The sequence below is a fragment of the Chelonia mydas genome, chromosome 5 (genome assembly GCF_015237465.2).
Source record: "Chelonia mydas isolate rCheMyd1 chromosome 5, rCheMyd1.pri.v2, whole genome shotgun sequence".
Classification (NCBI taxonomy): Eukaryota; Metazoa; Chordata; order Testudines; family Cheloniidae; genus Chelonia; species Chelonia mydas.
Window position 1 is genome coordinate 835824 of NC_051245.2, and position 25351 is coordinate 861174.

General features: G+C 54.3%; 2 protein-coding genes across 6 annotated transcripts in view; one reads left to right on the plus strand and one right to left on the minus strand.

Annotated features, from left to right (window-relative positions):
* GBA2 (glucosylceramidase beta 2) overlaps positions 1-8680 on the minus strand; it is a 69105-nt gene extending 60425 nt beyond the window's left edge. The window contains exon 1 of the mRNA XM_037901891.2: positions 8424-8680. Coding sequence (XP_037757819.1) covers positions 8424-8599 — 176 coding nt within the window. The 5' untranslated portion in view covers positions 8600-8680. The remainder of the gene's footprint in view (positions 1-8423) is intronic.
* A 227-nt stretch (positions 8681-8907) lies between these two features.
* RGP1 (RGP1 homolog, RAB6A GEF complex partner 1) lies at positions 8908-24845 on the plus strand. 5 transcript variants are annotated; one of them, XR_006290917.1, is made up of 10 exons: positions 8908-9674; positions 10513-10651; positions 19366-19502; positions 19952-20035; positions 20989-21138; positions 21231-21377; positions 21845-21972; positions 22265-22442; positions 23508-23789; positions 23839-24845. XR_006290917.1 is itself a non-coding variant. In XM_037901892.2 (9 exons), the coding sequence occupies exons 2-9, from the start codon at positions 10536-10538 to the stop codon at positions 23729-23731; spliced, it is 1164 nt and encodes a 387-aa protein (XP_037757820.1). In that variant the 5' UTR covers positions 9181-9674; positions 10513-10535; the 3' UTR covers positions 23732-24845. The 5 variants fall into 5 exon arrangements, 4 of the variants coding, with proteins under 4 accessions (XP_037757820.1, XP_043402631.1, XP_043402632.1 ...); XM_037901892.2 differs by having other exon boundaries at positions 9181-9674; positions 23508-24845; XM_043546696.1 differs by having other exon boundaries at positions 9577-9678; positions 23508-24845.
* Positions 24846-25351: the final 506 nt, after the last annotated feature.

The following is a 25351-nucleotide window of genomic DNA, read 5'->3' on the forward strand; positions in this document are numbered from 1 at the left end:
TAGCAGCCGTGTTAGTCTGTATTTGCAAAAAGAAAAGGAGGACTTGTGGCACCTTAGAGACTAACCAATTTATCTGAGCATAAGCTTTCGTGAGCTACAGCTCACTTCATCGGATGCACTGGTTAGTCTCTAAGGTGCCACAAGTAGCCTTTTCAATTTGGAATGAATTAGTCCAAAGGAAGAAAATATTCTTTCTACACTGGAAGAAGCAGCTACTGCTGTTAAAAGTGAGATTATCACTTCAACAGTCTCTGAATCCAAGTGCTTAAGTGACTTCCACCAGTTCACTGCTGTGACATTCTTTAAAACATCATCAGCAAAAATCTATTTCTTGAATGGTTCACCCTGAGTTCTGAAGTTTATTATAGTTGGCATGATGGAGGGCTGATTGCTGGATGTCCATGTCCTAGCCAACTCCTCTTCTTCAGCAGTTAAACTTTGACCCAGGCACCAAGTATTGAGAATATTTGCAAGAAAATGAGCTGGAGATAGTGCTTGTCCCATTTGTTTTTTTAATGCTGGTAATTTAACTCTGTCATTGCAGATTTGTCTTTTGAAGATCTCACTCGGTTCCTTCCAAATTTCAACAGCGTCAGCAATAAAACAGCCGTTTCCCTGCGTTTTGTGCAAAGCTACGGAAACAGGCTTCAGGGTGCTCAGCACGTGTTCGACGTTTCTCTGAAGCCCAATATTGAGAACTTTGGCTGTGACAGGGCCATCTATTTTTTCACGATTTTGTTCACAAACTGTCATCCGATTAGGCCAGTTCTCGATACAGTGCTCAGAACAGTCCACTGCTGAGTTCCATCGCACGTCTTGTGGGAGCGTTAGCTTGGTTCCTCCCACTTTTTTCAGAGCAGCATCTGCAAAGTGATTGTTATGGGATTATTTTGCAATTTCAACAACATCAGCCTTTATTTCTGGAGCACTGAAGTCTTTGGCTAGGAGGTGCGTCAAATGAGCACTGCAACCGTATGTTATTAGCTTGGGACGCTCTTCACTCTCTTCTAAATAATTTCTTCTCATCTTGGATACATTTGCAGCATTGTCTGTGATCAAGCTGTGTACTAGACATCTGAATTTTTTTCACAGTTTGTTATAGCTTTTACTGCTACTTCTTGTAAGTATTCTGCTGTGTGCGCATTTCCTGACGTATCAATTGTTTCTGTAAGGAAGACACTCCCTTCTTCTGTGGTCACACAAGCACATACAACAGGATCGTTGTAGACATCGCTCCACCCATCAAGACTCAGGTTAACAATTTTACCCTCTGGACGTTTTGCACACTGCTCAATTTCTCTTTCATACATGTTATCCAGCTATTTGCCTGCGACATCTGCTCTGTTGGGTGGATTGTATCCTGGTCTTAATGACTGAACCATGTTAATGAAGTGTGGGTTCTCAATCATATGGAAAGGAAAGTTTGTTGGATAAACTAACTGGGCAATTTTTTCATCAACTACCTCTTTTTGTAATCTGCTGGTTCTTAGCACAAACTTATCTATGGCTGTTTCTGGATGATGGTGATTTTTTTTCCTTTTTGCTGCGGGTGATAGACTGTGGCTATGTGACATATACGATGTGACTGAAACACTCTCATTGGCAGATAACTCTGAAACTATAGAAAATGATAGTGATCTCGAAGGTGGATAGTCTTCAGAATCCGGTATGTTGAGGATGGATTCTCCTAAACAAAATAAGTCAATGCAGTTATTTAATTATTATTACCATACTGCTCATTTCGTATTACTCATTGCATTCGCTGACACTCAGCAGTGCTTTAAAGGTGAAATTGTAAAAGGAAGTTCTGCCAATTTCAGATATTTATTTGTTATCACAGCTGCATCTGAAATGACAGGACCATAGAGTAACAACTATATGTTTTGCTCAAACATGAGAATTCGAGAATAGTCCAGAAGGAAGACGGGCAGTCCTTAAGAAAGAAGTATGAAATAAAAAAGTTTACCAACCTGAAGATCCTGCATGTTCAGATCTTTTCATCATCTTCAACGCAGCTTCCTCCTGAGAAGGAACATTTCTCATGTTGTTGTTTCGTTCGGGAAACCAGGCCTTGCATTTCTTTGTTGCACTGTTTGCATTTTGCACGCATGCCTGTCTTACCCACAGGTAGAGGAACTTCATTAAAATATTCCCAAACTGGGTCTCTTTTATGGCTTTCTGCCATTATAGGTTTTCCCTTCTAGTGAGAGAATGGTATGGTAGATCTCAAATCAATGAAGAAAGCTTATGCTCAAATAAATTGGTTAGTCTCTAAGGTGCCAAAAGTACTCCTTTTCTTTTTGCAAATCAATGAAGGGTACACTCAGAAAGACCTCAAGAGTTCTGGAATATGCTGCTCAAACAGTTTCACTTTTGTTTCTACTGCCTGTCCCTCCCTTCTCACCAGACTTCTTCTCCTGGTCTAGATCTATTTCGCCCCCAACAATCTTCTATTCACTGAACTTTCAGGAACTTTGCACTTTTAGAGAGGGGTACGGGATTGACTCTGTGTACACAAATTTGCAGAGGGACAAGACGGTTGAGGTCTGTTATTTCTCACCTCTAAATATTATTTATTTAAAAACATTTTTGCTGTCAACAAGCATGTTATCTCTGGAAACACAAATCCACAGTTTGAGGACTGCAAAACTAAGCATCTCTGATGGTATCTTCTAGACTGAGCACTGAGTCCCACTGGGTAGATAGAAAGATTAACCTAAATAATCTATACAGAAGCCCCTGGAGCCCCATAAGATTGGGTCCCTAATCCATGAACTATTGGAACTCCTTTACAAAAATTTTCTTAACCATTACATGAACATATTGTCTCATACTATAGAATTAGAATTTATAATCCCTAGTCCATGGTGAGAGATCTTTGAGCTATAATGTATCTTAATTACAACTAACTTTAGACAGGTTTTTTCCTCAAAAAGCCTCTTATCAAAAAAATCTGATTTAAGTCAAAAAAATAATTTCCCCTGCTGTCAATCAGACCTTCTTGTCACCTGTTTGAAATGGGCCACCCTCATACCACAACAAACGTGATTTTTCCTCCCTTGGTAACCTACTGTTAATTGAATTGTCTCATTAGACTGACCCCCCTGGTAAAGCAACTCCCATCTTTTCATGTGCTGTGTATTTATACCTGGTACTGTATTTTCCACTCCATGCATCTGGTGAAGTGGGTTCTAGCCCACGAAAGCTTATGCCCAAATAAATGTGTTAGTCTCTAAGGTGCCACAAGGACTCCTCGTTGTTTTTGCTGATACAGACTAACACAGCTACTGCTCTGAAACCTGTCCCTCCAGGTGTCCTTCCCCAGGATCCCAGCACTTCTTGTGAGCCTAAGACTTGTCAGTCTGTTGCGGGAAGCAGGGGTTGAGGAGCCAGGGGCCAGAAGCAAGGTTTGGGGGAGAGTTGAGTGGGGTTATATGGATAAGGGGCCCCTCCTGGGGAGACAGAGACCCCCCCCCTCCACCCCACTAGCATTGAATGGCAGCTATACCATCACTGGATAGGGCGCGACCAAGGATAATCAGTGTTTAGTACGCTGGCCCTATGTCATACGCTCCCAGCGTAAGGCATGACAGGCCTAAGTGCCCTGAACCACAGCACAATGTAACCCAGGTGAGGCCAGCACAGCCCTGTCCCCCTGCAGTGGCTACACCAGGCTGGGAGGTTTAGGAGCCGCTCAGCCAGAAGTCCGGCACTCGTCCCCCCGCAGGTGATCCCACCTGGCACGACAAAAGCCGGACAGAGCATCACACGCACGGTGTCAGCTGCAGGGGGACCAGAAATTCAAGCCCTCAGTGGGAGTGACCTGGCGCTCTGGTCTACACAGGTGAGCCCGGAGCCCTGGGGGGACCGACTCCTACGCCCTCGTGGCCAGCGATCCCGCGCTGCTAGGAGGATTACAACTGCGCTAGCCCCGCGCGTGATACGTTGGATCACTCTACGCCCCTGGTCACTGTATCAAGATGAGGCCAAGGCTCTCACCAGGGCTTGCCCCTTGGTAACACTGTGTCCATAAGGCCTCGAGTAGCAGGAGTTACCCAGACCCTGTTGCTGAGGAAGGCGCCTACAGCTAGGACACACGTCTAGCACGCGTTGATTTGAAGGGCAGAACGGACTGAGACGAGCATCCTGCCGGCACCCCACAGCCACGATTTCATGCAGCGAGTGAGTCCTGCACCCAGCCCAGCCCTGGGGCTGAGCTACAGCGTGTCTTTGAGAAAGGCTCCAGCTCGGCCCACCCCCGGCCAGGCTACAATGCAGACCTAGATCGGTGTAACCACGTCACGCAGGGGTGCAAACCCCCCCCCCCCCCCCGAGCAGCTCCATTATACCGATCTAACCCCCAGCATCCACAACGCTATGGTGACGAGAGAGCTTCTCCCATCGATGTAGCTACCAATGCTCGTGGAGGTGTATTCGCTACACCAACAGGAGACGCTCTCCCGCTGTCTCCACTACAGCGCTACGCGGCGAAACAAGCCGAAGTTGTTCCACTAGCCGGTTACCCTCCCTGTTAAACATTTTTGCCTTATTACTGTGAATTCATCTACCTTCAGCTTCCAGCCATGGGATCTCATTCTGCCTTTGCCTGTCAGATTAAAGAGCCCTCTGCTATCATAGAATCATAGAAGAGACCTCAGGAGGTATCTAGTCCAATCCCCTGCTGAAAGCAGGACCAACACCGACTAAATCACCCCAGCCAGGGCTTTGTCAAGTTGGGCCTTAAAAACCTCTAAGGAAGGAGATTCCGCCACCTCCCTAGGGAACCCATTCCAGTGCTTCACCAGCCTCCTAGTGAAATAGTGTTTCCTAATATCCAACCTAGACCTCCCCCACTGCAACTTGAGACCATTACTCCTCGTTCTGTCATCTGCTACCACTGAGAACAGCCAAGCTCCATCCTCTTTGGAACCCCCTTTCAGGTAGTTGAAGGCTGCTATCAAATCCCCCCTCACTCTTCTCTTCTGCAGACTAAATAACCCCAGTTCCCCCCGCCTCCCCTCATAAGTCATGTGCCCCAGCCCCCTAATCATTTTAGTTGCCCTTCACTGGACTCTCTCCAATTTGTCCACATCCCTTCTGTAGTGGGGGGCTCAAAACTGGAGGCAATACTCCAGATTTGGCCTCACCAGTGCCGAACAGAGGGAATAAACACTTCCCTCAATATGCTTTCAATCCTCCTACTAATGCAGCCCAATATGCCGTTAGCCTTCTTGGCAACGAGGGCACACTGCTGACTCATACCCAGCCTCTCATCCACTGTAACCCCTAGGTCCTTCTCTGCAGAACTGCTGCCTAGCCATTCGGTCCCTAGTCTGTAGCGGTGCATGGGATTTTTCCGTCCTAAGTGCAGGACTCTGCACTTGTCCTTGTTGAACCTCATCAGATTTCTTTTGGCCCAATCCTCCAATTTGTCCAGGTCACTCTGGACCCTATCCCACCCTCCAACGTATCTACCTCTCCTCCCAGCTTAGTGTCATCGCAAACTTGCTGAGGGTAAAATTAATACTCAAAGTCCTTCTCCCACGTAAGTATTCACAGACCGTGATCACCTCCCCTCTTAACTTCCCCTTTATTAAACTAAACAGGTGGAGCTTTCTTAGTGTCTCAAAGTCAGGCAGGTTTTCCAAACCTCAAACCATTCACATATAGCACTTTTCTGAACCCCTTCCATTTCCTCAACATCCTCTTTGAAGTGTGGAAACCAGACCAGTACTCTCACCACTGCTATGTACAGGTGTAATAGCATCTCTCTACTCCCACTCTCCTGTTTATACAGCCAAGGATCTTGTTTGTTCTTAGTCATTCCACCACCCTCCCAGCTCAGGCTCAGGTAGTTATCCCCCAGGAGTAACCGCTTTCCAAAACAGCCCCCCAAGCGTGACCTACAATCTTGGTTGCTAGATTTATGGCCATGCATTTTGTTGTATTAAAACACATGCTGTTCAAATGAGCCCATCTAACCATGCAAATCCTGATCAGTCTGTACAACTGAACTGCCACCAATTTGTGGGTCATCGGCAAACTTTACTGTGATAGACTGCCAATACCCTGTAATGCCAATACCCTGTAATGTAAAAAACCTGTTCAAATTAACAAAACTTTATTGAATTAAATTAAACCTGACAGAATTAGGGTTAATCCCTTTGGAGGTCATTGCATTAAAAACGCTACTGCAGCCATGCTGTTGGGACACTGTACATTCCTGCTCTAGTAGAAGGGGGGAGGCTAGTGCACTTCCTCAGTTATCAGCCATTGAAGCCACAGCCCCCCCCCTTCCCCCTCCCACCCCAGGGATATGCAAATACTCCTTCAAACTGGCTTCTCCAGAGACCAACGGACAAATAAGAGTTTTGGATAAATAGCTGAGTTTAAACTGCCTCCGGGCCTTCTTCCTAATCCAGCAAACAGGCCGGAACCACAGGACCCCTGGGCCATGGAGGGTCCTGATCCTTAGGGTAGGACTGGAAGGACTGGGCCTACAACGGCCCCATGAGACTGGGTGCTGCTTCTGAGCTGAAGCTGTGATGCCCCTAGTAGGTGGTAGCCGCAAGGAATCCTCGGGGGGGGGTCAAAGGACTGCTCACGCCAGAATCCATGAACTCTGGTAAACTCATTAGCACCTGTGTAGGCTCTGTCATGGTTTTTATTACGTTTTCTCTGTAATGCTTTTCACCTTAACAATAAAGCAAGTGCGGTCTCACAACTTATCTCTGCAACGACCACTCTGTTGCCAGTCTCTGAGGAGAAAGCAAGCAGACTCTCTTTGCTGGGAGATGCACAGTGAAGGCAGGGACCTAGGCAGCCTGGGAATACCGCAGTCAGAAGAGAGGTGTGGGTCTCCACCCAGAAAGGCTGAGCCCGGAGGGGAAATACAGGTGCAGTGGCCCAAGGAACACAGAAGCCCAGCTCTGCTGCAGACCAACGTTGTGACCGTGCCTCAGTTCCCCAGCGGTGCAACGGGGACAACAGCAGGGCCCCATCTCACAGGGCGGAGGCGAGGAAAAGGCAAATGATTAGGCTCAGAGGTGACAATGACAAGGGCCACACAGGAAAGCAAGCGAGAGAGACACACACACGCGCGCGCGGGTGCCTGGGAAGTAGCAATGGGGACCCTGATCGGTTACAGTATCGCTGTCAACGTTCCAACAGCCACTTTTAACCCTTGAGCGACTAGTGCTATAGAAACGGTGCAGCTTAACAGACATCGTCCAACCCATTCACAGCACAGAGCTGCACACATTTCGGATCTCAGGCTGTTCTGGTCATGAAGAAAGCATCTAACGAGTGTCAGACCCTAGACAAATTTTAATCACATGGCACTTTATAAGATCAGTCATCCCTAACCTTACATTAGATTGTATCAGCACAAACTGCCAAAGAAAAACCAAGCCATTCACAAACGACAGTAAACACTTGACACTGATACTCCAGGACAGTGGTCCTCAACCAGGGTACGTGTACTGCTGGGGGTACTCAGAGGTCTTCTAGAGGATACATCAACTCATCTAAACATTTGTCTAGTTTTACAACAGGCTAGATAAAAAACAATAGCGAAGTCAGGACAAACTAAAATTTCATACAGACACTGAGTTGTTTGTACCGCTCTATAGACCATACACTGAAATGTGAATACAATATTTATATTCCAATCAATTTATAATTACATGGTAAAAATTAAAACATACGCAATTTATCAGTAATAGTGTGCTTTGATACTTCTGTATTTTTATGTCTGATTTTGTAAGCAAGTCGTTTTTAAATGAGGTGAAACCTGGGGGTACACAAAACAAATCAGACTCCTGAAAGGGGCACAGTCGTCTGGAAAGATTGCAAACCACTGCTCTAGGAGCTTTCCAGAGACCTTTTTTCACCCCTGTAAAATGGAAATACTGGTGCAACCTTAAGTAAAGTGGCGCTGCGACCCCACGGAGAACACAGCATATCCTGCAGGTGTGTTTTCCTCCTTCTCTGTGCTAATGATCAAGACAAGGAAAAAACAACCCCAAGAAGAGCTTTCTACAGCCGAGGAAAGGAGAAGTGCAGAAGACCGTGAAGTTCACCGCGGATCCTGCCGTGCCAATCTACCCATCAGACTGGGAAATGCATCCAGAGGACAGGACACCAGGGTGATAATGAGGAGGGATGCACGTGGGGGGGAACCGGCCAATCTGGCAGGACTGACAGGCCTGTCTGCTCGGGGGTTGCGGGGAGAAGAGCTGAGGGAGCCATGCCAGGCTCTCAGACAAGCAGGGCAAGGCAAAGCGCCCAAGGATACTGACCAGGCAGGTGGCCTGTGGGTGGCTCATTCAATTCCCTGAGGAAGAGAAAGGGGCCAGTGATCGCGGAGCGCTGTGCAGGGGCATTGAGGTGCACAATGGCCACGGAAGGGCAGAGCCACCTACCGCATGCCCAGGCCCAGATGTTTCACCACGTCGGAGGCGGAGACGTTCGAGGCCTGGTAGGGTTTCCTCTTCTCCTCGAACTCATGGGCCAGGCAGATCCGCCAGCCGGACGGCGGCACCTGGTGCCCACGGGCAGTGCCCTCAAACCGCTCCATCAGCTTGGCACCGTCCGCCATTGCCCTCGTGTCTGCCCTGGCAGCTTCCTCCTCCCGCGCCCAGCTCAGGGTGCAGCCCCCCTCCCCGTGCCCTGCCCCGCGCCCAGCTCAGGGTGCAGCCCCCCCCCGCCCCGCGCCCCGCTCAGGGTGCAGCCCCCCCCCCGCCCCGCGCCCCGCTCAGGGTGCAGCCCCCCTCCCCGCGCCCAGCTCAGGGTGAGCTGCTCGGTGCGGTCAGCTCCCGGGCAGGTGCAGCCGGCTCGGCCGCCCTGGGGCAGAGCTCAGCGCGGCGACCCCCGCCCCCGGCCCCGGTCCGCCCGCCTGCAACCCCCCCCAGTACCTGTCCGTCTGTCTGCAAACACCCCCTGCCCCCTCGGTACCTGTCCGTCCGTCCGTCCGCCTGCCTGCAACCCCTCCCCCTGGTACCTGTCTGTCCGTCTGCACCCCTCCCCCCCGTACCTGTCCGTCTGTCTGTCTGTCCGCCCGCAACCCCTCCCCCCAGTACCTGTCCGTCTGTCTGTCTGCAAACACCCCCTGCTCCCTCGGTACCTGTCCGTCCGTCCGCCTGCACCCCTCCCCCTGGTACCTGTCTGTCCGTCCGTCGGTCTGCCTGCCTGCAAACCCCCCCGCCCAACGGCTGTCCGTCTGTCCGCCCGCCCGCCGCTGCCCTGCCGGCCTCACCCCGCGCGAGCTCTGCGGGCCCCGGAAGGCGGGACTCGGGAGGAAACCGGCCCGAAGCCCAACCGGCTCGGCCGGCGGGGGGAGCGGGGACCGGAACGCGAACCCGGCCGAGCGGCGCCCGAACCTTCCCGAGCGGGGCCGAATGGCGGGGCCCGAACCTCTCCGAGCGGAGCCGAAGATTCCCGAACCTCTCCGAGCGGACCCGACAATTCCCGAACGGAGCCGAGCGGAGCCCGAACCTCTCCGAGCGGACCCGACGATTCCCGAACGGAGCCGAGCGGAGCCCGAACCTCTCCGAGCGGAGCCGACGATTCCCGAACGGAGCCGAGCGGAGCCCGAACCTCTCCGAGCGGAGCCGACGATTCCCGAGCGGGCCGGGGTCGCTGTCTGCGCTGCCGAGGGTCCCTGTGTCCCGCCGGTGAGTGCGCGGGGCCCGCGCGGGGGTCCCGGGTCCGCGGGGCGGGGCTCGGGCGAGGCCCCGCGGCAGGAAGCCCGGGCTGCCGTCTTGGCCGAAGGCCCCCCGGACGCCTGGGTCCCAGCCCGGCTGCCCGCGGAGGTTCGGGTCTCGGCGGGTCTCAGGGTCCCCCCGGGGCGCGGTGGGGGGGGTGTCTCTGACGCGGGGGTTCGGGTCCCCCCCCGGCAGACGTGCGGGTTCACCCGGGTCTGGGGCTGCCCTGGGGCGCGGTGGGGGGGGCTCTAGGCGCGGTGGGGGGGGTGTCTCTGACGCGGGGATTCGGGTCCCCCCCCCCCCCAGCAGACGTGTGGGTTCACCCGGGTTTGGGGCTGCCCCGGGGCGCGGTCGGGGCGCGGGGGTTCGGGTCCCCCCCGGCAGACGTGCGGGTTCACCCGGGTCTGGGGCTGCCCCGGAGCAGGGGGGGAGTCGGGGCGCGGTGGGGGGGGTGTCTCTGACGCGGGGGTTCGGGTCCCCCCCCGGCAGACGTGCGGGTTCACCCAGGTCTGGGGCTGCCCTGGGGCTCGGTTTGGGGGGGGGGGTCGGGGCGCGGGGGTTCGGGTCCCCCCCGGCAGACGTGTGGGTTCACCCGGGTTTGGGGCTGCCCCCGGGGTGCGGTGGGGGGGTCCTGGTTGCGGTGGGGGGGGTGTCTCTGACGCGGGGTTCGGGTCCCCCCCCGGCGGACGTGTGGGTTCACCCGGGTCTGGGGCTGCCCCGGAGCGCGGTGGGGGGGGGGGGTCGGGGCGTGGGGGTCGGGTCCCCCCCGGCAGACGTGCGGGTTCACCCGCGTCTGGGGCGGTTGCAGGTGCAGGCGGCGTGGCCGGAGCCATGATCGAGGTTCTGGCCCAGCTGAGCCGCGGGCCCGTGTTCCTGGCCGGGGAGATGCTGGAGTGTGCGATCGTCTTCACCAACCCGCTCTCGGCCACCTCCACCTCCGCCAGCAGGTACCAGCCCCCCGCGGCCCCCCGCCAGCCCCAGGGGGATGGGGTCCCAGCCTGGGCGGCCCCCCGGAGCAGAGCGGAGGCCACGGCGGGGTCCTGGGAGGAGAAGGGGGCGGGGGGGGGGATGCTATGGCCTTGTCACTTCACAGCCTTCCCCACCCCAGGGGGCCCCTCTGCTCAGGCACCCCCGAACCGGGACTTGCCTGTCCCCTGCTTAGTCAGTAACCAGGCCTGCAGGGTCAGCTCCGTTTGGCCAAGGGGAATAAACTAGGCAAAGGATCTGTCTCTGGGGGTGAGGCCTCCCCACCCCCAGTTTGGAGTGATTGAAATGACACACAAGGTTACAGGGGAAGAACGGAGCTAAACTGGCTTTTAAACCTGAAGGACTGGTTCCACCGGGACGGCCGGGTCACTGAGAGGAGAACAGTTACTTACCCGAGCACCCAGGGGCTCCGCTTGGCATCAGGACATCTTTGCGCTGAGCAGTGCACAGACATACAGCCGGGGTCCTGCCCCCAGAGACCTCGCACACCACCATGAGGAGCCGTGGATGAAGGGCCAGGGAGGGGGTGACACTTGGACACACACAATTTGCAAGTACATAACTGCCCCACAGCCGTGTTAATTTTTCTGAGCAAATTCATCCCAAATTTGTCAAGGTACAATGATCCGCGCAGAGCTCCACCTGAAGACGCGGCCACGAGTGTTGAGAGAAAAGCTTTCGGCAGCTGAAAAAACTGTCAGAAGCACCTGTTCTGAAATACTCTGAGATTGACAAGGGGCTGAGGTCTTGGGTGATGCAAGCTCGTGGTTTTGGGGCTGACCTCCTGCAAGATGATTCCCCCAAAGCAAGGGTGAAAGCATAACTCAGCAGAACTATGCTCAAATTGGAAAAAAAAACCCAAAACACTGGCAGCTGTTTGTGTGCAGCGGCATTCAGAGAAGCAGATGGAATGGTGAGAGTCATTCGGAAAGGGAGAGAGAATAAGACTGAAAATATCATGTTGCCTCTGTATAAATCCATGGTGCGCCCGTACCTTGAACACTGCGTGCGGGTGTGGTCTCCCCATCTCAAAAAAGATGTATCTGAATTGGAACAAGTACAGAAAAGGGCAACAAAAATGATGAGGGGTACGGAACAGCTTCCATATGAGGAAAGGTTAATGAGACTGGGACTTTTCAGCTTGGAAAAGACCCGACTAAGGGGCGATATGACAGAGATCTATAAAATTGTGACGGGTGTGGAGAAAGCAAACAAGGACGTGTTATTTACTCCTTCTCACAACACACGAACTAGGAGTCACCCACTCAAATGAACAGACAGCAGGTTAAAAACAAACAGAAGGAAGTATTCACACAACGCACAGCCAACCTGTGGAACTCCTTGCCAGAGGATGGTATGAAGTCCAAGACTATAACAGGGTTCAAAAAAGAACTAAACAAGTTCATGCACGATAGGTCCACCAATGGCTATGAGCCAGGATGGGCAGGGATGGTGTCCCTAGCCTGTGTTTGCCAGACGCTGGGAATGGGCGACAGGGGATGGATCCCTTGATGATTACCTGTTCTGTGCATTCCCTCTGGAGCACCTGGCACTGGCCACTGTCGGAAGACAGGAGACTGGGCTAGATGGACCTTTGGTCTGACCCAGTTAGGGTGACCAGATGTCTGGATTTTACAGGGACAGTCCCGGTTTTGGGTCTTTTTCTTATATAGGCTCCTATTACCCCCCCACCCCCGTCCCGATTTTTCACACTTGCTGTCTGGTCACCTAGACCCAGTATGGCCATTTTTATGTTCTTATGGTCCAAGGCTGGCGCTAATCTCTCTGAATGAAGCAGGAAAAAGATTGCCACTTAATGGCGAACTGCCACTCCAGTTTTCTCTAAATTGGGCTGGTACTGTACAACCTGTAATGGAGGGTAAATCATAGTTTGCTCACCATGGGATGCCAGGTGAATTAATAAGAGAGAATGGCTCATATCACAGATCCACAGGATCGGTGCTATACCCCCAGCTTTGGAACGGTCTTTCAGAGGAGCCCCCTCAGTGTGCCAGACCCCCTAAGGGTCTCATTCTTCCTCCAGGGTAAGCCATTCCATAGGCGCCAACTTTCCCCGGCGCCGCTGGGTGCTCACGCACCCCTGGCCCCGCCCTGACTCCACCCTTTCCCCGCCCTGCCCCCATTCCAACCCCTTCCCCAAAGTCCCTGCACCAACTCCGCCCCCTCCCTGCCCCTATTGGACCCTTTCCCCAAATCCCTGCCCAGGCCCCGCCTCTTCCCGAGCACGCCGTGTTCCCCCTCCTCCCCACTCCTTCCCAGCGCTTGCCGCGCGAAACAGCTGTTTCACGGCGCAAGTTCTGGGAGCTAGGGGGGAAAAGCGGGTGCGCGGTGCACTCAGGGGAGGAGGAGGAGCGGAGGCGGAGGTGAGCTGAGGCGAGGCGGGGAGCTGCCGGTGGGTGCAGAGCACCCACCAAATTTTACCCGTGGGTGCTTCAGCCCCGGAGCATCCACGGAGTCGGCGCCTATGAGCCATTCGGCTTCGCTGCCTCCTCAGACTGGACCTCTAGGCCTGCAGCCCCCTGCTTTGCCCGTGAGCTCCACTCACTGAATCCCACTGAGACAGATGGAAACTTGTCCACTCCTCAGGGATGAATGTACCTCGCCCATCACCTGCAGTGACACTCCCACAGCACTGCCGGAGCATCCTCCAGTCTGGCCAGCCCAGAGCCCAGCCAAGCTGTAGGGAACCCATTTCCTTTGATCTCCTGTGTCAGACTCCAGGTGAGAGTCCCAGCTCCTCCCAGCTGCCAGCTCTGATCCCCCATCTCACACCTCCCCAGTCCTTTGTTCTCCAGCTGGGGAATGCTGCTCAGCCTCCCTGCTGAGAGGTGGGAAATCCCGATCCCTCTGGGTCTTCGGTCTCTAGGTGTCGATGTCCCAGCGACTGGATTTGCCTTTGTCTTTTCAAATGCTCCATTGATGTGGGGCCTGGGCCCAGACAGCTTGGTGATACCCACAGCTGTGTCTCCCAGCCTGCTCTAAGAGCAAACAGTCCCTCCCAACCCACAGGGTAACAATGCAGAACAACGAAGCTGAGGCACAAATAGGACTCATAAAAATGTTACAGAACATTCCCACTTAGTCACAGCTCACGATTCACAAATGGCTCATTGTGGCTGTTCTGCTTGATAGAGCAATTCAAGTACACCATGCCAAGACCCTGCTATGCACAGTCAGCTGGGTCAGCAGGAAAGCTAGTGCAGATGGCAAGGACCTTGATTAAGAGGTAAAAAGCTCTGTTGATTCAAGGGAGCCATACCTAGCAGACTATTACAGCATTCGCAGTGCTTGTTAGCATCACCAGCACACCAGTTAGAGACTTGTGGACAGAAGGATAGAAACCTTAATTCCCGAATCTCCTAAGCATCTTGAGCCAAGGATTGCCAACCTCAAGTTCAGCAGAGCCTCAGCGTTACGACCCCTCGGGGATGGAGGTTGTTCGTAACTCTGAAATGTTTGTAACTCGGGACAAAACCTTCTGGTTCTTTCAAAAGTTTACAACTGAACATTGACTTAATACAACTTTGAAACTTGACTGTGCAGAAGGAGAATGCTGCTTTTAACCATCTGAATATAAAGGAAACAAACACAGAAACAGTTTCCTTAGCTTGTCAAATCTTTTTTTGAACTTTCCCTTTATTTTTTAGTAGTTTATATTTAACAGTACTGGGCTGGATTTGCTTCTTTCTTTCTTTTTCTCCTCTGCTGCTGTCTGATTATGTACTTCCAGTTCCAAGTGAGGTGTGTGGTTGACTGGCGAGTTCTTAACTCTGGGGTTTGTAACACTGAGGTTCTGCTGTACTTACAAAGCGCAATGGGCCAAGCAACTAAAACAGAAGAAACACTATGATATAAAATGTCAAAGCAAGGCAGTTACCCCCATTGCAAGTGGGAGAGAATGTCAGACACTCAGGAGATAATGGCTAGCATCCTGCTGAGGCAACAGCTGTACCATCCATGCCAAAGCTGAGTGTCAGAGCTTAGACTCTCCCCCAGGGTCAGTTGTGCAAAAGCAAGGGAGGGTATCTAACCCTAAGCAAAGACAGCTCTAGGGCTTTGTTTCTTGAGGATCTCTAGGCCTCCGTTTGCTAGATGCTGGGAATGGGCAACAGGGGATGGGTCACTTGGTGATCACCTGTTCTGTTCATTCCGTCTGGGGCACCTGGCACTGGCCACTGTCGGCAGGCAGGATACTGGGCTGGATGGACCCTTGGTCTGACCCAGTCTGGCCATGCTTGTGTAAGGCTACTCAAGGCACTGAGCATAGTGGTTGTGCTAATGCCCCCGCCAGCCAGAAAAGCGGGCCCAGGTGGCGGATCCACCTCAGCAGCCTGTCAGGTCACTGCGGAAGGGAGTGTTTTGAGAACAAGAAATGACCATGTGCTCCAAACTCCTCAGAGGTTCGGGGGGTCGTTACTGCCAGGGGGTCAGTACCTCGACCTCGGTCCCAGAGGCGTGCATTTGGGGGCTGTGTTAGTCGGCTGAACTCGTTTGCAGATGTCGCTTTCATTGGTGTTACGTTTGGTTCCCGTTTAATTTAAAAAGAAAAGATGTAACAGCGTCTCCTGGGGTCTGTAGCGGCTGCTCCCTGTCACGTGACCCAGGTGTCACCCTTTGTTACCGCACTCTTGCTGCATCACTGGGGTGAGGAATAAAGGTCCGTCCTTTCCTGCACTCTGTGTTTCACCCCTTCGCTCCAGCGCGGTCCCCAGAGGCTCGCCTGGGGAGTCTCCCTGTCCTGAGCCCTAGTGCAAGAGACACCCGCGATGCTGCTGCAGACGTGCCGTCTGGGGAGGCTCTTGGGAGTGCTAGTGACACGCACTGGAGGGGGCGGCCTGGGCTCAGAGCACACAGCAGCACAAGAGAAAAGGCCCCCTTTTCCCCATCAGTCCCAGAGTGCAGAGAAGGGATTACTGAAAAGGGTGGATGCAGCTTTCAGAGGTATCCCTGATGGAGATACACACCTGTCTCCCGAATCCAGCATCTTGGGGTTTCCTGGTATTGGTCCAGGTAGGAAACCGGCTGGAGGAGTTCACCTCCCGGCGGACACAGCCTCCTGGCCTTGATGTGTACATAATGGAGGTGCGTCTAGCCTGACCCTCCTGGAGTCAGTCCCGGGAGAGCTGGGTTCAGCAGGCTGGAGCATTTGTCTCCAACTTCAGTTTAATCTGCGCAGAGAGGGGTCCATTTGTAGAGCTCCTCCATCGTCCTAAGCCACCCCTCAGAACGCAATATTGTATGTGTCCCTTTTGATTTGTATCCATCACCAGCCTCTTAAGAATGACTAGAACCGTGGTTCACCCGGCAGTGAGCACTGCCCCCCTGACCAGTCTGACACAGACTTCCTGTCTGACCCTGGGCAAGTCACTTCGTCTCTCTTGGCCTCAGTTCCCCTTCGTCAAATGGGGATAATAATGCTTCCTCTCTGCCTCGTCTGTTTACACTGTGAGCTCTTAGAATTATCATAGTATCATAGAAGATTAGGGTTGGAAGAGACCTCAGGAAGTATCTAGTCCAACCCCCTGCTCAAAGCAGGACCAATCCCCAACTAAACCATCCCAGCCAGGGCTTTGTCAAGCCGAGTCTTAAAAACCTCTAAGGAAGGAGATTCCACCACCTCCCTAGGGAACCCATTCCAGTGCTTCATCGCCCTCCTAGTGAAATAGTGTTTCCTAATATCCAACCTAGACCTCCCGCACTGCAACTTGAGACCATTACTCCTTGTTCTGTCATCTGCTACCACTGAGAACAGCCGAGCTCCATACTCTTTGGAACCGCCCTTCAGATAGTTGAAGGCTGCTCTCAAATCCCCCCTCACTCTTCTCTTCTGCAGACTAAACAATCCCAGTTCCCTCAGCCTCTCCTCATAAGTCATGTGTTCCAGCCCCCGATCATTTTCGTTGCCCTCAGCTGGACGCTCTCCAATTTGTCCACATCCCTTCTGCAGTGGGGTGCCCAAAACTAGATGCAATACTCCAAGTGTAGCCTCACCAGTGCCAAATAGAGGGGAATAATCACTTCCCTCGATCTGCTGGCAATGCCCCAATATGCTGTTAGCCTTCTTGGCAACAAGGGCACCCTGCTGACTCATATCCAGCTTCTCGTCCACAGTAATCCCCAGGTCCTTTTCTGCAGAACTGCTGCCGAGCCAGTCGGCTCCCAGCTCTTCAGGGCAATGGCTGACTAACTTTGTCTCTGGGCAGCACCCAGCACACCGGGGCTCTGATCCTGTCTGGAGTCCCAGGCACTGCTGAGCACTGCTAATAAACAGAGAGCTTTGCACATCTCTCAGCCTCTGCAGAAGGCTGACCCTGGAGCCAGGCTTGCAGTGAGAGCTGGCGGGCAGAATCTACAGCCTGCTTTGAGCATGGGAGGGAGCAAGTCCCCAGGTCACGGTATCCCCACTGAGATTCCTACATTCCAAGGCCAGAAAGAACAATTGTGATCAGTCAGTCTGACCCCTCCCCCCACCCCATCTAATGCAGGCCCCGGGACCGGCCCGAGCCCCTGCCCGGCGCGGGCCCCGGGACCGGCCCGAGCCCCTGCCCGGCGCGGGCCCCAGGACCGGCCCGAGCCCCTGCCCGGCGCGGGCCCTCGGACCGGCCCGATCCCTTGCACGGTGCAGGCTGTAGATCTTGCCAACGGAATTCCCAGAGCAGATCTTTTAGAAAAACATCCCATCTTGATTTAAACATTGTCAGTGATGAAGACTCCACCGTGGCCTTTGGTAAGTTCAAAGTATTCAAGATAGTTAAGTCCAAAGCTGACTGTAAAGAGTTAGAGGGGAATCTCACGAAACTGGGTGACTGGGCAACAAAATGGCAGATGACATTCAGCTTTGATAAGTCCAAAGTAACGCACATTGGAAAACATAATCCCAACTATACGTGTATGATGATGGGGTCTAAATTAGCTGTTACCTCTCAAGAAAGAGATCTTGGAGTCACCGTGGATAGTCTCTGAAAACTTCAGCTGTACATGCAGCAGCAGCCAAAAGGGCTAACAGTATTAGGAACTATTCAGAAAGGGATACAAAATAAGACAAAATATCACAATGTTGTAGTATGCCATCCTGTGGCAGCAATGCCCCTCTGCCATGTACATTGGCCAAACCGGACAGTCTCTACGCAAAAGAATAAATGGACACAAATCTGACATCCGGAATTATAACATCCAAAAACCAGTAGGAGAACACTTCAATCTCCCTGGTCACTCGATAACAGACCTAAAAGTGGCAATTCTTCAACAAAAAAAACTTTAACTTTAAAAACAGACTCCAACGTGAAACTGCAGAACTGGAATTAATCTGAAAACTGGACACTATCAAATTAGGCCTGAATAAAGACTGGGAGTGGTTGGGTCATTACAAAACTTAATTTCCCCCATACTAATTTCCCCCTACTGTTACTCACACCTTCTTGTCAACTGTTTGAAATGGGCCACCCTCATTACCACTACAAAAGTGATTTTTCCTCCCTTGGTATCCTACTGTTAATTGAATTGTCTCATTAGACTGACCTCCTACTTGGTATGGCAATTCACATCTTTTCATGTATTTATACTTGCTCCTGTATTTTCCACTCCATGCATCTGATGAAGTGGGTTCTAGCCCACGAAAGCTTATGCCCAAATAAATGTGTTGGTCTCTAAGGTGCCACAAGGATTCCTCGTTGTTTTTGCTCATATAATGAGACTATATCATCTTTTTTACCCCAAATAAAGAACAGAAATATGTATTGAACACGTCTGCCTTTTCTGTGGTATAATTGATAACTACCATTTCCATCGAGTAATGGACCAATACCATTGTGAGGAAGCTTTTTGTTCCTAATAATTGTCCTTAACTCTGCCAGCCATAGATTTCTCCCTGTGTCCCTTTGCTTCCCTTGTCAATTTTCTACAATTCCTACTTTCTGATTTATATTCATTACTATCAACTTTCCCTTTCTTCCATTTGTAATATATTACTATTTAATTTTTTATAGCTGTCCTTAACTTCCTCTCTAAACCAGGTCAGTTTTTTAACCAGCGTGGTGGTCTTCCTCAGTTGTGGGAAGCTTTTTGGGCCTCTAGTAAGGTGTTCTTAAATGATCCCAAATTACCACTCAAATTTTTCTGATTCAGTTATTCGCAATAGCTGATTTAGCTTCTAATTGTTTTCAGCTTTGTGAAATTGGCCCTGTTAAAAGACCAAGTGTATATATTATGGGTCTGGACTTTATTCTGCTTGCACATTATAAATGTGATCAAGTCATGATGACTTGTACCTAAGCTACCATTAACTTTTAGTTCTGTGATCAGTTGCTCTTTGTCTGTTAGGACAAAGTCTAATAAGGAATTTCCCCGGTAGTAGCACCTGGACTAAGGGGGCTGCAGTTTGGGGGTCTGCTGGACAGAGCTGTGGCAGAATCCTATGGCATGGGGAGGGGCATCTCCCTAACCATCCAGGTTTTATACGTTAGTTGCTGTCCTGAGCCTGGGCTCAGCACCCGCAGCTGGAGAAGTGCAGCGAGTGGGGTTCCGGGGCATGTGATGTCACGGGGAGCAGAGTGATTCCCCTTGTGTCCTGCCCTCTGGGGGTGTTGCCTGACTTGGTGTCTGCTGGGCTGTGTCCCCCCGTGTCTCACTGCTTGTCTCTCTCCTCTGCACCCAGTGAGATGCTGGCGTGGGCCAGCGCCCAGATTCACTGCCAGTTTCATGCCAGCGAGAACCGGGTGGCGCTGCCTCCCTCGGATGACAGCAAGCACGATGTGCAGGCTGAGAACGAGACAGTGTTTGTCCCCAACAGAGGTGAGTGCTGGCCTGGCCTCTGTTATGCCGGGCCTCAGGGTGTGTGTCGGGGGAAGGGTGCCCATGTGAGGGGATGCAGCAGGGACTTGGAGTAAGAGACTGAGAAGAGATAAAATAGTGACTGGTACTGAGAGAGCTTGGGGGGCTGCTCCGTAGCATGCTGAGATGCAGGGCAAAGAATCCCTATTTCCCACCTTCGGCCCCAAACAGTGAGATTCAGAAAAGCAGTGACCCCAGCTAGGATTAAACTCTTGGAGCTGTCAGGACTGCGGCTCCAGGGCACATCAGATGCTCTAGCAGTCGCCTCTCTCAGGTGACAGGCAGTTGGGCAAGGATGCCTCCTGCACTGAGCGCTGTCTGGGAGGGATGTAGCAGGGGTGGGGGGACACTAGGCTGGTTGCGCCTGGTGCTCTGGTCCTGTGCAGCAATTATTTTTCTTTACCTTTCAGGAGAGCGGGGTCAGTGCATCCTGTCCACACCCCCAAAGATTCTCTTTTGTGACTTGCGCCTGGATCCCGGAGAGTCGAAATCCTGTAAGGACTGTATTTTCTTCCCTCGGGGGAGAGGGGGCTTGTTTCATGGTGCATTTATCTCCCTGGCTACGTGTATCTCCCTGGCTAGGTGTAACTCATTTTGTTCCTCAGCCTTCCTGATTTTGTCCCTGTAAGCTTGTGCTGTTCTTTTGTACGCCTCCTTAGCAATTCATCCAGGCTTCCACTTCCTGTAGGATTCCTTTTTGATTTTCAGGTCATTAAAGAACTGCCGATGGAGCCATATTGGCCTCTTACTATTTTCCTACGTTTCCTTCGCATTGGTCTAGTTTGCAGTTGTGCATTTACTATTGTCTCCTTGAGAAACTGCCCGTTGTCCTGAACTCCTTAGTCCCTTAGATTTTCTTCCCTTGGACCTTACCTACCAGTTCTCGGAGTCTGTTAAGGTCAGCTTTTGTGAAATTTATTGTCCTTATTCTGCTGCTCTCACTCCTTCCTTTCCTTGGAATCATGAAATCTGTAATGTCCTGATCCCTTTCTCCCAGTTGCCTTCCACCTTCAGATTCACAGCCAGTTCCTCCCTGCTGGTCAGAATGAAGTCTAAAATAGCTGTCCCCCGGTTACTCCCTCCACTTTCTGAAACAAAAAGTTGCCCCCAGTGCATTCCAAGAGCTTACTGGGAATGTTGGGCGTGGTACTTTTCCCACAGATGTCTGGGTAGTTAAAGTCCCACATTACCACCAGTTCACCTGACCCCACTACGCCTCGGGTCCCCGTCTGTGAAACGGGGGTGGTAGTACATCTCTGTGTCCCAGGTGGGGGCACTGTAAGGATAATTCCCTCAAGCTCGTGAGGCTCAGGCCTTCTTGAGGGGAGACTGTAGGGAAGTGTTGTGTGGAGTATAGGCCGAGCTGGCAGTGGCACCCACAGATAAGGTTGCTCGGCTCTTTCCGTTGTAAGACCCATGGACAGTGAGCCCTGCCCCCTCGTTTCAGACTCGTACTGCGAGACGCTGCCTGTGGACGGGCCGCCCTCCTTCCGGGGGCAGTCAGTGAAGTATGTGTACAAGCTGACCGTCGGCTGCCAGCGGGTGAGCTCTCCCATCAAGCTGCTGCGGGTGCCCTTCCGGGTGCTGGTGCTGCACGGTAAGGCCTGCTGTGCCACTCTCCCGGCAGGGCAGGGCGGGGCACGCCCAGCCCACTGCCAGGCTGTGACCCTTTCTGCGCTCTCTCCCCAGGGCTCAAAGAGTATCAGTTGCCCCAGGACGAAGTGGTCGCCCCCTCAAACCCCTTCCTGGAGGAGGAGGAGAGGGTGAAGAAAGACTCCCGGCTGGCGGACCTGGCCACGGAGCTGCTGATGGCAGCCACCTCCCGGCGCAGCCTGCGTAGGTTGTTCCCCACCTGATCTTACCGTCCCTCCCTGCCCCTTCCAGCTCGCGCCTGGTCTGTGCGGTCTCCGCCCTGTCCCCAGCGGGCATGCGCACTGCTGCCTATTCGTCTCCCATTCCCAGCTCCCTGGATTCCTCAGCAGCGGCTCCGCAGATCTTTCTTACCAGCCAATCCAGCAGCCTCGCTGCGTGTCCGGAGCCCTGGCGTTCTGACAGCTGCCCCTCGCTGCCCTGCCTGCGTAAGGCCCTAACAGATCAAAGCATCTCTGTCCATAGCCAGCCAGGGCCCTCTTGTGACCAGCATGCGCAGTGCGTGTGCTGAGGGGTCCCCGATGCTCCCCGAGAGCTGTCCTCGGCGGGAGTCCTGTCTTTCAGGGGCACAGCCACGCTCTTGGGCTGGGGCTTTGTTCCAGGCGGGGAGTAGCAGCAGCCCTGGCTCATCTGCCCGTCTCCTTTCTCCACAGACGTGTATAACATCAGCAACACCCGGGGGAAGGTGGGCAAGTTCGGGATCTTTAAGACTGTCTATAAGATTGGAGAAGACATCCTCGGGACGTTTAACTTCTCGGAAGGGGACATCCCCTGTCTGCAGGTGAGTGCAGCTCCTGCTTCCCGGCCATGCAGCCAGGCAGCCCGTCCCATTGTCTGGCCAGGGGTGCAGGTGGGCGAGGAGCAGTGGTGCAGACACTGGGCTGCTTTGGGCGCTTCTGGGCAGTCCAGAGTCCTGCCTTGGGCTCCCCGGTGGGTTTGGTTTGTGGGGGGGGCTGCGAGCTATTCAGAGCGAGGCCCCTCAGAGCCTTCGCCGAGCTCCCGGCTGGGATCGCGCAGCGGTGTCTGAAAGCCAGGGCGCTTTGCCCTCCCCCATGTGTGTGCCTGCTCCCCAGTACTCGGTGAGCCTGCAGACAGAGGAGAGTATCCAGGAGGAGTTCCAACGGCGGCGTGGGCAGCCCGTCTCCTACAGCACACACGCCCGCCACCAGGAATCCTGTCTGCACACAGCCAGGAGCAGCTTCAGCCTTCCCGTCCCGCTGAGCTCCACGCCCGGCTTCACCACCAATATCGGTGAGTGCCCGGAAGGGAGCTGCTCGCGCTCACGGCTGGGGTAGGCTGGGGGGGGTTGGCATCGCCCCACTGCCATCCCTAGAGGCTCCCACCCCTGCCTGCTCAGACGCCTGCTCAAACTCCTGCCCTGCCCTGTGCTGGCATACCCCCGTCAGAGACAGGCGCCAGAGAGAAGGCAGCTGTGCCGGTGCTGGGGGGGTCGCTGCCTGTCACGGGGTCCCCAGGCGATGCTCTGGAACTGCTCCCCATGAAGCCAGGCAGGACTCTGGGGAAGTCTCCTCTCTGGGAGCAGCCTGTCTGCAGGACACACAGCTCACCTGGCTCCAACTTCCTGGGTCTGACCTCGGAGCATTCAGCCTCCTCTGCCCCTCCGTACGCTTCCCACAGCGAGTCCGCTCAGGCGGGGTCCTGGGGAAGCCAGAGGGTCCTGCCCTCCAACTCCGCAGTCAGACGGGACTCTCAGCCAGCCAGTAAAACAGAAGGTTTATTAGACGACAGGAGCATGGTCTAACACAGAGCTTGTAGGTGCAGAGAACAGGACCCCTCAGCCGGGTCCATTTTGGGGGGCAGTGAGCCAGACAACCACGTCTGCCCTTCACTCCATGTCCCAGCCAGCCCCAAACTGAAACTCCCTCCAGCCCCTCCTCTTCTGGGCTTTGTCCCTTTCCCGGGCCAGGAGGTCACCGGATTCCTTTGTTCTCCAACCCTTTAGCTCTCACCTTGCAGGGGGGAAGGGCCCAGGCCATCAGTGGCCAGGAAACAGGTTGTCGGCCCTTCTCTGTGTCCAGACCCCTGCACACCCCTGCCCTCTAGGGCTCTGCAGTGATCATACACCCTTACCCCACCCCCTAGATACTTAAGAACTGCCTAGGGGAAACTGAGGCACCCCCCACACTATTCAGAGGAAACATTAAGAACAGTCCCACTTCGTCACACTGCCCTCTTAGAAAGGGGGACCCCTTCGCCAAGCTGGGCAGAGCTAATGTGGCTGCTGAGCGGGGACCCCCTGCCGCGCTGTCCAGGTGCCGTTGCGCTCACAGCCTCTGACCCTCCTTTCACCCACAGTGTCTCTGAAGTGGAGGCTGCACTTTGAGTTCGTGACCTCCCGGGACTCAGGGGAGGCCCACACGGTCCCTGAGAACCCATCGGAAACCATCACCTGGACTGGGGTGGAGCAAATCGAAGTGGATACCTTCAGCTGGGACCTGCCCATCAAAGTCCTGCCGACCAATCCCGTCCTGGCCTCCTATGTGTCCCAGTTCTCCAGCACAAACTCCATCACTATCTGAGCTGGGGCAGGACCTAGGTGGGAGCCTGGGGCGCCATTCACGTCACCTGCTAGGGATGGCAGCTGCCGGGCGGTGGGGCACAGGCCCACTCGGAGGCCCTGTGCCAGCTGGGCGGCCCTGCCTGTTTGAGAGACAACACTCTGTGCCCAGCACTAGCTGGCCTCTCCTTCCTGAGCTGCGTCTCTGGGTCGGGAGCCAGGCTCCTGGTCCCCTGGGCGTGCACAGGAACCCCAGTGCTCTCTGTAAGGGGGCTGATTAGCAGTGCGCGGCCTGGCTGCTTTCTCCCCAGTGCGGGGCCTTGTGCCCAGCCCAGGGTCGCCCTTCCAATGACTACCCGCGCCAGTCTCCTAGGAAGCCCACGTCCATTCCCGCTGGGATCTCCCCCCCGCCTCGCCACGGGAAGGACCCCATTTCCAGCTGACACATGTCCAGTGCCCTTGCTGGGAGCGACAGCCCTCCAGCCTGTGACTGCCCTGGGGCGTGTCCATCCCACATGTGAACTGCAGCCCCCTCTGGTAGAGTCAGCCCCCGGCCTGGGGCAACCCCAGCAGAGGGGAGGCAGGTGCCCTGCACGCCCAAGCTGAGCTCCTGGATGCGGCTGGCTTCCCCAGGGAGAGGCCAGGGTCCCATGGGGGCAGGGGCAGGCGCTGCTGCTCCAGGGCCTTAGACCAAGGGGCAGGCAGGCTGCCATCCCCACCTGAGCTGGGAGCAAGGAGATCCTGGCCCGGAGGCTGGGTTCTTGGCCCTGCTCTCCCTAGGGCGGATGAGTGGTGCCTCTTCTCTCCCTGCTTCTGGGCTGGGCCAGGCAACAAAGTCAATGTAACTCCATCGCTCGGGGAGTGAAATCCCCCCTGCCCGCCGAGCGACGCGTCACACCCCCCTGCCCCCGGGTGCGGGCAGCACTGGGTCCCATCGACCGGCACCCGGGGAGAGCCCCGCCCATCAGGGCAGGCAGCAGCTTCGCTGAAGCCCTGAGGCACCCAGCGCTGTGTCCAAGTGCTGGGATTGACCGGGGCCAGGCAGCAGAGGGGCCAGGCCCGACCCCTCCAGGCTCCTGAGTTCTCTCCCCGCTGTCTGCTCTGTGTGTGCAAATGAATAAACACCTGAGTGCCCAGCCCACAGCCTTCGCAGGTCCTTACAGCAGCCCTGGCTCTGCTCTGCGCCGGACGGGGTGGGGGAGGTCCCGTAACAGCCCTAGCTCTGCCCTTTGCGGGGCATGGATCTCTGTAACTGCCCCAGCCCTGGGGTGGGGGGAGGTTCCTGTAACTGCCCTAGCCCTGCCCTGGGGGGATGGATTCCTGTAACTGCCCCAGCCCTTGGGGAGGTGTGGGGGGGATCCCTGTAACTGCCCCAGCCCTGCCCTGTGCTGGGGGGGACGGATCCCTGTAACTGCCCCTGCCTGGTGGCGGGGTGCTTCCTTGCTGTCCGACAGGCCATTCCTGCCACGTCCCATCCTGGCTCTGAGCAAACGCCCCGGTGCTGCTGTGTGTGGCCCGGCCTGCCCCTTGTGGGAGGTGCAGCGTGTGCTCCGTGCAGGGGGTGTGATATGGGGGCCTTTCCCGCTACTGGGAGCTGTCCCTTCCCCCAGACAGTCACTGACCAGAGACCTCGTGGGATTTA